At 39.3% G+C, this 11,395-nt stretch overlaps 1 protein-coding gene across 1 annotated transcript; it reads left to right on the top strand.

Annotated features, from left to right (window-relative positions):
- Window positions 1–8,564: 8,564 nt before the first annotated feature.
- On the top strand, window positions 8,565–9,834 carry cldn35 (claudin 35). The gene has a single exon (XM_080863332.1). The coding sequence runs from the start codon at window positions 8,980–8,982 to the stop codon at window positions 9,667–9,669; it is 690 nt and encodes a 229-aa protein (XP_080719458.1). The 5' UTR covers window positions 8,565–8,979; the 3' UTR covers window positions 9,670–9,834.
- Window positions 9,835–11,395: the final 1,561 nt, after the last annotated feature.

The following is an 11,395-nucleotide window of genomic DNA, read 5'->3' as shown; positions in this document are numbered from 1 at the left end:
TTTGAGACATATGACTTAAACAGGCCTCATAGAGGCACGTGTGGGTATTTGTAGCAGTCCTGGGTCACTTATTAAATGAAATGCTTTATTACATTTAGTGGTTGTGTTAGCCTGCTGCTTGCACAGGCTGGATAGGGATTTGCACCTTTGGGAGACGGCTGCTTTCTTGTGCCTCTAAACATCCTTGAATCCCAGAGTCCATTTCAAGTAGTAACTGAAGCCAGGACTGATGTGTAGCAGTAGCAACCATGGTCTGGCCTGTGACTGGTTCAGCATTGGGACCTGTTTAAAAAGCTGAAGGCATTAAACACAGTATGTTTTTATCAGTCTTGCTTTCTGTGTGAAAAGTGGTATCCAATTTTTTTAAAACTTTTTAAGAAGGGTTATGACACTGCTGGACATTTTTAAATTTGTTTTCAAGGAACCTGGAACCAACTTAATTTTGATTTTTAAGGTCTCCTTTGCTAATGTTGGCCAATTCATTGCACTGACCAGGGATGCTAAGCAGGAACCAGAGGGCACTGTCAATCTCTTACCTTTATGCATTTATACATACGAATCAACAAAGCAGATTTGTAAAAGTTTAATATAAGATGTTTTGTGGTTATCTTAAACTGTTTTAGACCTAGTAGTTTACTGTTGTTGTTCTCGTTGTTGTCACTGTTGTTACTATTGTGATCAAATTTTTAAGGTCTGCAGCGAAGCCAGTTATATAGCTACTAGTGTGATTTCAGGAATAGACTTCAGTTGTTGAGCTGCAGGTTGAGGGGTTGAGTTTTCAGATTGGAAATTTTTTTTTTTTTTTTTTTTTTTGTAGCATTCTGGTGAGAGGTAGTTCTCAGGATGGATGAATTCGCGCCTCTTCTGCAGGTTCTGATGTAACGGTGGCCGACTCTAGTTGTCTTGTAGCAGTCAGACCTGGTGTAACAGGTCTGCCATGGTGGTGTACGTCCCGCACCGGGTGTTGGCTGGTTTTGATCCGATAGATGGAGACAATCGGGAAATGTTGTTATGGTAGGCAATGAATTGAATTTAATTGTTTTTTTTAAAAACAATTTTACTCGGCGTGTATGTCAGTTATATCCATCTTACAATTCTCTATTTAACAGTATTTCTTTGTGCTTTTTATGCATTTCAACACTGGATTAAATTGACGGTAAATAGAAGCGCTGCCCTTGGGAACCCCCCCCCCCGCCCTCCCTTTTTTAACATGGAAACTAATGGTGACAGACGTACAATTGGCTCCCCCTAATGTTGCTTTTGGATAATAATGCAGGACAGCAGGCTTTGGGAGAAATGTGCACGCCTCATCGAGAGGGACAGCTCAGTGAAAACCCTTTTGTAATAAACCACCCGTAAAGCAGCAGGTTTACTATGAATGAGTTTGAGCTCCGTCTTGATGTGGGCGTGGGCATCAAGTGGAGAAGCAGGAAATGAGTAGCAGAAGGGGGACTGGGGAGGATGTTTTCCAGGTGTTGCTTGCAATAAGTTTTAAATGATGCAGATTAGTTTTTACAGTGTGCAGTTCTGTTAGCAGATTTGATTAAATATTCATCTGGGATCTCCAAGGGGGAATGTTTAAATCACAATATTTGGTCATTAAAATCCAGTCAGATAAAGGCTCACTCCCTGTTTATAAATATTACAAAGCAATATTAACCCAAGTTTTCAAATATGGTTAAAAACAAAGATATAATTCTACTCATTGTGATTGTTGGTCACTCGCTATCAAATCTCTGTATTTTATTTTTTTTAATTTTACTTTTATTTTTTTTTTGTAAACATGATTTGCTTGTATCAATCAGTGGGAATGTGCATTCGGTGGAGTACTTGTGTAGGCTTTAGACTCTTTCTTTCAAGTAACAAAATGTAGACTTTGCTCGCCTGCATGCCAGAGTATTGTCCTTTAAAAAAAACAAAACGACAAAAAACAAAAAAACTGAAAACCTTTTTGGAGTCATATTTATTATGAGAGAAAAAAAAATATAAACTTCCTTTTTTTGGGGCGGGGTAAATGTTTATCAATTTAGTGGGACTGTTTTAGGCTAGCAATATTTGTCTGTCTCTCTTTAAGATGTATTTTAAAGATTCCTACACAAATGTCAGTAATTTGGGAGGTACAAGCTGTTTTTTGAGGTGAGGGCTTCTGCGCTTTGCGTCGTGTTCCAAATCAAACGAGGTACTTTCTTCAAACGTGGACCCGTTAAAGACCGAACTCCTTTCCTCTGAGCCAGGTTACTGTAGAGAGCATCCATTTCGTCTTCTCGCTCCTGGTTTGTACCTATTGCCACGCCTATTGGTGGGCGCTCTCCTGTTTCCATGGCAACTCCGCTGACCCTTCACAGATATACTTCCTCTTTTGTGTAGAGGTCCCCAAGGCATTGACGGAGCAGGATTACCTCTTTTTAACCTTTTTAAAACAAGATCCATAATTCTTTCTGTGCCCCAATGGAAAGAGCATGAATTATTTTTAAATTCCTCTCACTTTGATATATTATATCTTGACAGATTTGTAATTTGACATTGTGTATTATGTCTTTTTCCCCCTTTTTTGTTACCCTTTTTCCCACTTTTTTTTCTTTTTTAGGTTTGTTATAGCTCTGCTTTATTTTTTTATTTTTATTTTTTCCTGCTAGTGGTCTCTGAAACTGTGTGATTGTCTAATAGCAATAGAATCACAGAATCTGAGCGATCCGATTCTGGGAATCTGGTGGTTCAGATTCTGTGAATGAACGGAATCCTTTAAGTTGTAAAGGGGCAGGGTTCGTTCTGTCCCTGCCCTCAGAAGGCCATTCACTTGCTGTTATTGCTATTATGTGACATGTTGAATTGGTTTTTGTTGTTTTTGTTCGCCTGCAGGGAATTCTTGTGTTAATGTGCAAAGTAATAAATGGGTATTTCATGCCTATAACATAACTGTGTGCGCTCGTCATTGACATTTAGCCTGTAATATTGATTAAAAGGTGGATTTATGCCCACAGAGCTAGATCTGCACTTGACACCAAAGCCTACATATGCATTTATTGTCACTAGATGGCATTCTTTACCAAAGTAAATCAGATTACAGGATGATGGCACTTGGTAAAATATTAATGATGTAAGCTGTTCCTGTCCTTGGATGCAGCTGAATAGTGTAACAATATCAGATATATTCTGTCTTAAGTAGCCTGAAGAAATCTGAACACATTTAATTTTTTTTTTTTTTTGCTTTAGTAAAGCAGGTGTTAAGTTAGTAGTCCTGGCAAGAGTGTAGGGATGGGGTCCTGTATGTGAACAGTGACTTGAAATGTTGAGTATTTAAAAAAAATAAATAAAAAAATTAAAAAAAATAATTAAACAAATATCCCTTTTTTTTTTTTCTTTCTTTTTTTAAAAAAATAGAATGCAGTTTTGGAAATTGAAAGTTTAAGAATGTAGTGCAAGTAATGGGATAAATTTTTATTTTTCTCAACAAAAAACCCAAACAAAATACATGCTGTACAATACAGAAAAGGGTCCAAAGATTAATGGAAATTGTTGTGGGGGCATATTTAACAGTATAAGTAGGATATTTTCTCTTAATGATTTCATTGTCAAAAAATGTGACGCTTTGTCCTTTATTGTAAATAGTTTGGTTTTTTTGGTTTTTTTTTTTAAACTATAAAACCTTTAACTACAAACTTAACTATATTTTATATTCATTATACATGATGCAAGCATTATGACTTTTTTGTTGTTGTGATGACCATGCCTATAGCTCATGAAAATCAGAAAGCCAGTTTAAATTTAAAGAACAAACTATTCACATAAATGTTTGTCTTGGTATGCAGACCTTGGTAAATACCTGCAAACACAATCAGAGGGAAGACTGCTTATTTGATGGTTGTTTAGATGTCTATCATTGATGTTCTCTAATAGGAGGATAAGCCACAGGTCTTGCTGAAAAGGCTGGCTGTATGGAGCTGTGTAAATAATAAAGTTGGCTGAAGGGGAAAAAGTATGAGGGAGACAAAGAGCATGGCCACAGACTTGAGAGGACTGTCAGGAAAAGTTGACTCAAGAACATCACAAGGAGTGAACGGAGGCTGGTGTCAGTGTATATAGACGTCTTCATAACAGGCGGTATAGCTGTTGCTTTACTACTGCTGTCAAACCACCCTGAACCAGAGACTTTAGAAGTGGACTACTGCTCTGTGGTCCTCTTTTCAGATAAAAGTACGTTTTGAACTACATTTGGAAATCAAGTCCTTTTCAAATAATAATGGATTGCATTTATATAGCGCTTTTCAAGACCCTCAAAGTGCTTTACAGTTCCACTATTCATTCACTCTCACATTCACACACTGGTGGAGGCAAGCTACAGTTGTAGCCACAGCTGCCCTGGGGCAGACTGACAGAAGCGAGGCTGCCATATCGCACCATGGGCTTCTCTGGCCAACACCAGAAGGCAGTAGGTGAAGTGTCTTGCCCAAGGACACAACAACCAAGACTGTCCGAGCCGGGGCTCGAACTGACAACCTTCCGATTACAAGACAAACTGCCAACTCTTGAGCCACGATCGCCCACGCTTTTCTGGAGGAAAAGTGGAGAGTGTGGTCTGTGTATCAAGTGCTGGTGGGTTTTGATGGTTGATTGGTCCACTGTGTTTTATCAAAAAGTCAATGCAGTTGTCTACCAGGAGATTTTATAGCACTTTATGCTTCCACCCAGAGGTGGGACCAAGTCATTGTTTTGCAAGTCTCAAGTAAGTCTCAAGTCTTTATCCTCAAGTCTCAAGTCAAGTCTCAAGTAATGTCAGGCAAGTCAGAGTCGAGTCTCAAGTCACTGGTGTAAAAGTCCGAGTCAAGTCACAAGTCTGAAACTTTGAATTTCAAGTCCTTTCGAGTCTTTAAAAAAAAAAAAACAACGAAAAAATAATGTTGCAGTTATGCTAAATGTAAATGTTAGACCATGTAATTTTAAAATCTGTGTTTTTCTCAACACATGACAAAATAGTGAACTTAGAAAATATACACAAATTGTGAAATTGCACCTCTTTAAAATGCAGCTCAATTAAACCTAGCTCCAAGAATAATTTTCACCGACATTTCTGAGATAAGCTGCATGTTATTCTTGGATGCGGTTGTAGGACCAGCTTTAAAATCGCATGACAAAAATATCATACACATTAAAAAAAACTGTATCACCAACGTAGCCTGGACAACATTTGCTAGTTAGATGAAGTCAGCTATCTCATCGTAGCATATTTATATGCATATTTATAATCATACGGTTCTTGGAGTGAGTGCATACACTCATGAAGTTTAGTAACTTCCGGTCACTGCAACAAGCCCAGGTACAGTTTACCGACGGATGGGTACAGGACCTTGAAATGCACCGTGTAGAACGAAAGACCATCGTACGTATCATAAGTTTACCAGTCTCACAAATCGTCGTCATAAATACACATTCGTTAACCGTTTATTAATATAACCTTTGAGCTCAACGGTAATTAATTAGTAGTGGAAATAATTTCTGGTAGCATTACAGAAATGTAGCAGTGACAATAATACTGTATGCTGTAATCGTACTGGGCAATTAGTGATACAAAAAACCTGTTTTATCCTGTGAATAAAAGTATATGTTTTTGTCAATGTACCATAATAACAGAAGCGAAACACAATATTCTGTCAGGACAATTCACTATTTATGCACAATAAATAAAGGAGCATAGCGCGACAATTTCTGTTCAGCGCCAGACTTGCTTGTAACCTATATCACCAGTTATGTTATGAAAGTGACGTATTAACTACTAAAAAACACTGACCTTTGTGTAAATGCTTGGAGCAGACTAACCTGTGAGCTGGAGGGTTCTGGGACGTTATATTTGACCTTTGAATGGCTGCAATCCAGGCCACCCGTCGCCTCTTTGTTACTTCAGAAACATGGCTCGAACAATTTCTCTTCAACGACGTAATCCGATAACAACCGATCTCTTTGCCCGTCGGCTTCCCATGGCTGTCATGCGACCGGCTATTGCAGTTAATAATACAACGGCTTCTTGTGTTTCTTTTTATCGCTGTATAACTGATTTTAATTGAAAGCCTGCGTGCGCTAGTACCGCTTGCCATGAGTTCCCAGAATCCTTTGCGGTTCTACCCGTGAATGACGTCACATTTTCAATCTCTATATAATATGCATGTTAAATTTTATATTTGGGGTAAAATATCAAGTCTTTTCAAGTAAACCGGTTCAAGTCCAATTCAAGTCCCAAGTCATTGGTGTAAAAGTCCAAGTCAAGTCACAAGTCTTAGAACATTTTTTCAAGTCAAGTCTAAAGTCATAAAATTAATGACTCGAGTCTGACTCGAGTCCAAGTCATGTGACTCGAGTCCACACCTCTGCTTCCACCTGTTGTCAAGCTTTATGGGAATGCTGATTTCCTTTTCCAGCAGGACCTAGCACTGCCCACAGTGACAACTATTATAAATCTCAAGTTATGGCAGCTATCAAATCAACCTTCAACAACACCTTAGCAGGCTTAAAAGGCATGCAATGAATAAAGACTATATCAGTGTTTCCCTTTTTGAAGAAAATTGTTGAAAGAATTAAACTTTTTCATGATATTCAGATTTTTTTTTTAAGATGCATTACTATATACTGAAAAAACAACAACACAACATTTACTAAGAAGGAACTGGTCAAATAACCAGGTGGCTGCCTGTTATATTTGTGCACCTCAGGTAAAGAGGTCAGCAGTCAGCAAATGCAACCTGTAACGCAAGCAATCAACCTGGGATAGTGAATTGGTTGCTTATAAAGTCCCAAGCTAGGACTTGAAGCATTCCACCATTAAACCATATTTTCAAAATTTAAGCTCTAAAGTATTTGTCTTTCCCATGTGTATTTAAGATTTAAGTTTAGAGTAATTTCACTGCCGCCTGCTCCCTTAAAGGAAAACTCAAACACACACATCTGTCTGTTTATCTGTTCACTGTGACTCGCCATTAGCGGTATGTGCCACCTTCCTCTGCCCCCCCTTTGTGTATCATCTGTCTCCGCTGCATTTCCTGTGTCCCGGCTGGTTGTCATGACCACTGTTACCAAGGCGAGCGGAGGCTACAGAAGAAAGGAAACCTGAACCACAGATCTTGATGCCACGATATTTAATTCATCAGCACAACACACCACTAAGGCCAAATGCAGAGGGAATAAGGATTCTTTCTTGGGTGGAAAATATGTTGAAATGAAAACAAAGACCTGCTGTCAGATCCTTCTGTTACACTGCCCCCAGCTATTTATGTGCCAAACAATTCACCATAATAACTGCAGTTGGTATTTCAGCTTGTTAATGTTTCAGTAGTCTGTGTCTAACTGAAAAACATGAAAGTGTTTAGTAAGAAATTGCAGTTAAGTGAATTTGAAAATAAACCCCAAACAAATTGTGATCTCTTATTTATTTATTTATTTATTTATTTTTTGTGTAGCCTCACAACATTTTATCCACAGTCAAAAAAATAAAACCATGAAAAGCTGCTTCGCCCTTTCGCTGCAGACAAAAAGAGGCAAGTGAAAGCTATTTTTGTGTTGTCTTCTTTAAAATTCACGTAATTACGTGTGGTATGGAGCAATAGAGTTTGTAATCCCCATTGTAGGAGCCCACTCCATGTTGTCTTTGTGTTAGCTGATCCACCTACAGACACCGCTCCATCCTGAGTTTGCCCATGCCTCCCTCCCTTTTGTTGTCTCACCCTCTTTCGCCCTCTCCCTCCCACTCGCCTGTTTTATTGTGTTTTTTTTTTTTTTTTGTGGGGTTCAGTGGTGCTTTCCACAGGTTGGATATCAGAGGGGATGAAGGTAAGGGGGAGGGATCTTATGCTCTACTTACCCAGAAGTCTGACTTTGCAGGCCTGATTTCTTATTTATACCCTTGTTAGATCTGGACTGACCCATCTGGGCTGCACTGCTACTAAAGGAAGTGGCTGAGGGAGGGTGAAGCTGTGCAGCAGCTGAAGCCTGAAGTGGCCTCATCAAGGCTTGGACCCCAGCGCCATATATTGTCAGCTAAGAGACACTTCAGCTGGCAACAGCAGCGGTGTCTGAAGATAAATTCTGCAGCTTGTTTTCTACAGGAAAGCTGTTCTTTCAGAGGACGAAGACTACAAAAACCCGTTGCTTTGAGGCTTAATGTGGATTTGGGATTCTTTGGAGGAAAAAGGAGGCTGGAGTACCCTCTTTAGGTTGATCACGGTTCATATTTTGTCCATCCTTCTGGAAGCATAAGGAGTAGAAACTGGCTTTCGATGACCAGGAGGTAAAAAGCTACGCTGTTTTATTCTGTGTAATTGAGAGTCACTATATTCAACCTCCTGTGAAAGGATACACTCATAGCATCATCAGTAGCCTCGGATCCAGGTATCAGGTTATATCAGTCTGATCCATCTAGGTAAGGCTACACCAAAACCAAGAGTGACACTGAAGTAAACAGCAGCTCAGGAGTCCTGAGTTCAAGGAAAAAAGAAGCACTTCCACTGAAAAGAAAAGAAAAACTCCTGGCAGAGATCTCTCTTCCACCGGTCCTGCATTATAAAGCCTGATTGATCCCACATCTGCAGGCTGCCACAGGTGGCTGCACAGGTATTGGCTACTCAATAATGCACCGACTCAAACTTGAAAAGGAGGAGAAAGTGCGCGAGCCTCTGATCCCCTGAAAAGCTGGGTGTCTGTTGAGGGAAAGCAAGCGATTACTTCTGGATAACGCAGCGCACTGAGACGCGTGGAAGTGGAAACTGTGAGCAGATGTTGAGAAGGAAAAGAAAAAGAGAAGAACATGACTTTGACAAAGTGACATTAGGGCAAAGACCATAAGACGCTTGGCCAAACAACAAAAGGAAAAGAGAAGAACACTTAAATAAAAAACAACTTGGAAGACTGATAATAAGGAAAAGATCTTGTCAAAGAAGCTAAAGACAGAGAACAAATTAAACATTAAGAAATAGCTTCACATCCAGTTTTTTCATCATGGTGAACACCGGGATGCAGCTGATCAGCTTCACCTGTGCGGTGACCGGCTGGATCATGGCGATCGCTGTCACAGCCTTGCCTCAGTGGAAGGTCTCAGCCTTCATAGGCAGCAACATCCTGACCTCAGAGATCAAGTGGGAAGGGATCTGGATGAACTGCATCTACCAGACCACGGGTCACATGCAGTGTAAGACTTATGACTCCATGCTGGCTTTGCCTCCCGACATCCAGGCAGCCCGTGCTCTTATGTGTCTGGCCATCTTCATGGGCTGGCTCTCCTGCACCGTGTCCTGCTGCGGCATGAAGTGCACCACTTGTGCCGGGGACGATCGCCAGGCCAAGGCGGGTATAGCGCTCTCAGGTGGAGTTCTCTTCATTTTGACAGGCCTGTGCGTATTAATTCCAGTTTCCTGGACTGCCAATACAGTCATCCAGGATTTCTACAACCCCAACGTGCCTGTGATGTACAAAAGAGAGCTGGGCCAGGCTATTTATTTGGGCTGGGCGGCTGCGGTTATTCTCATGATCAGCGGAGCTGTGTTGAGCAGCACCTGCCCGCTCATGGAGAGGGGAGGCAGGTACCGGAGGGGCTACATAGGGCGGAGTTTTGCAAATTCACCTGCTACAGCACCAGATTTCCCAAAGCCTATCACTTCTAATAATTTACCACTGAAGGAGTATGTGTAGGAAAGGAAGAAGGACAGAAGAGCTGATACTCTTAAAAATGGTACAAAGATCATGAATTTTAAGGTATAAATTCAAACATATATTTATGAATACGTATTTTGTATATCTCTTTGTCATGTTTGTCTTCAGTACGTTGAGATTTGATGTTTTCTGTTCTCTGAGTCATAGCAGTGCCTGAAGAAAGCCTTTAGTCTTTGCTGTAACAGTATGACTTGATGATGGCTTTAATGATGGCTTGTGTTTTGAAGATTGCAGTGATTACTTAAGTCAGAAAATTGTGAAATTAAAAAAAAAATCTGGCAAAGTGTGCTTAAAGTATTTTGAAGTAGTTGCTTTTCTTTGTGTGTGCTGGACTTTTGTTCTATTTAGGGTCACTCTGTCGACATGCATATGACAAACCCAAAAAAAGTACAGACATTCTGTATTTAAGTAGAAGTACACCTACTAGTGTTGAAAAAAAAAACTCCTGTAAAAGTTGAAGCACCAATTAAACTTCTAAAAGTGAAAAAGTACCAGCTCTGAAATGTATTTAAAGTAAAAAGGTAAAAAAAGCTCCTTGAGGAATATTTCTACCAGCTATTCTTATGCAAAGCTGACTGAGCCTTAAATAACACAGTCTACCTCCGTTTTGTTTTGCAGCATGTTTCACAATACGAAAAACACACAATGCCGCATGTACAGACCCAATATCTGATTTAAAAACACGAGGACTTACATGCAAGCTTTACATTTCCAGTGTAGCAGACCCCACTGAGCATTCCTTACCTTTAACTCTAACCTCTTTTCTTCCTCTCGTGTCGTCTTTCTTACCTTTATCCATCTCTGAGCGAAATTAGCTTTCTTTCTTTTCTCTCCATCAAATACAGTAGCTGGACCTTTAGCTAGCAACACACTGTGCCACAAACTGGAGACACAAACGGTTGAGTGAGCTGAGCTGAGCTGATAGAAACTCTTAATTTAAAATTACCTGCTTGTTTTCTGTAGGGCTAGCTAGATGATGAAATACTGTGAAATAATAACTCCCGTCAGATCCGTTAATCCAAATTCAAAAATATATGTTTAAAAATGTAGTGAGTAAAAGTAAAAAGTTGTAAGAAAAGTACAGATGCCTCAAAGTTCTACTTAAGTACAGTAATGAAGTAAAAGAAAGTATCATGTTTTTGCTCAGCTTTAAATTAGACTACGTTTTAAGTTTCTAGGAGAATACTTTTTAATATGTGTAAGTTGTTAAGCCGTACCTCACTAAAACCACTAAATTAAGTGTTATATACTCATGGAAATGTACATGTATTAATTTGGTGATGCAGAAAATACATACCTGTACATTTTTTTCTTTTCTTTTTCTTTTTTCTTTTTTTCCTTTTTCTTTCTTTTCTTCTCTTTTTTTTCTCTCTTTCTGTGTATGTCTTAGTAATACATTTAAACTGATACTGAAGTAGGCGAAATCCTAATAAGAACAACACATATACTTGATTATAAATCCCTAAAACAGTCTTGTTAAAAAGGTTTGATAAATGATACACTTCTCCCATTTTAACTTAGCAGTACACAAGCTATGTTCTACAATAAATAAAGCTTTCTGTGAACTTGTAACACCCTATTTATTAAGTTACAAAAAAATGTCTACTGAGTTAACAAAGTATCAACTTAGTAACCTAATAACATCAAAATGAATTATACTACTCAGAGATCAGAGGTCTAGGGAGGTTTGCTGTCCCTTTTAAGG

This window comes from Rhamphochromis sp. 'chilingali', assembly GCF_963969265.1.
Source record: "Rhamphochromis sp. 'chilingali' genome assembly, chromosome: 17".
Classification (NCBI taxonomy): Eukaryota; Metazoa; Chordata; class Actinopteri; order Cichliformes; family Cichlidae; genus Rhamphochromis; species Rhamphochromis sp. 'chilingali'.
This window is presented reverse-complemented; position numbering and strand designations above follow the sequence as displayed.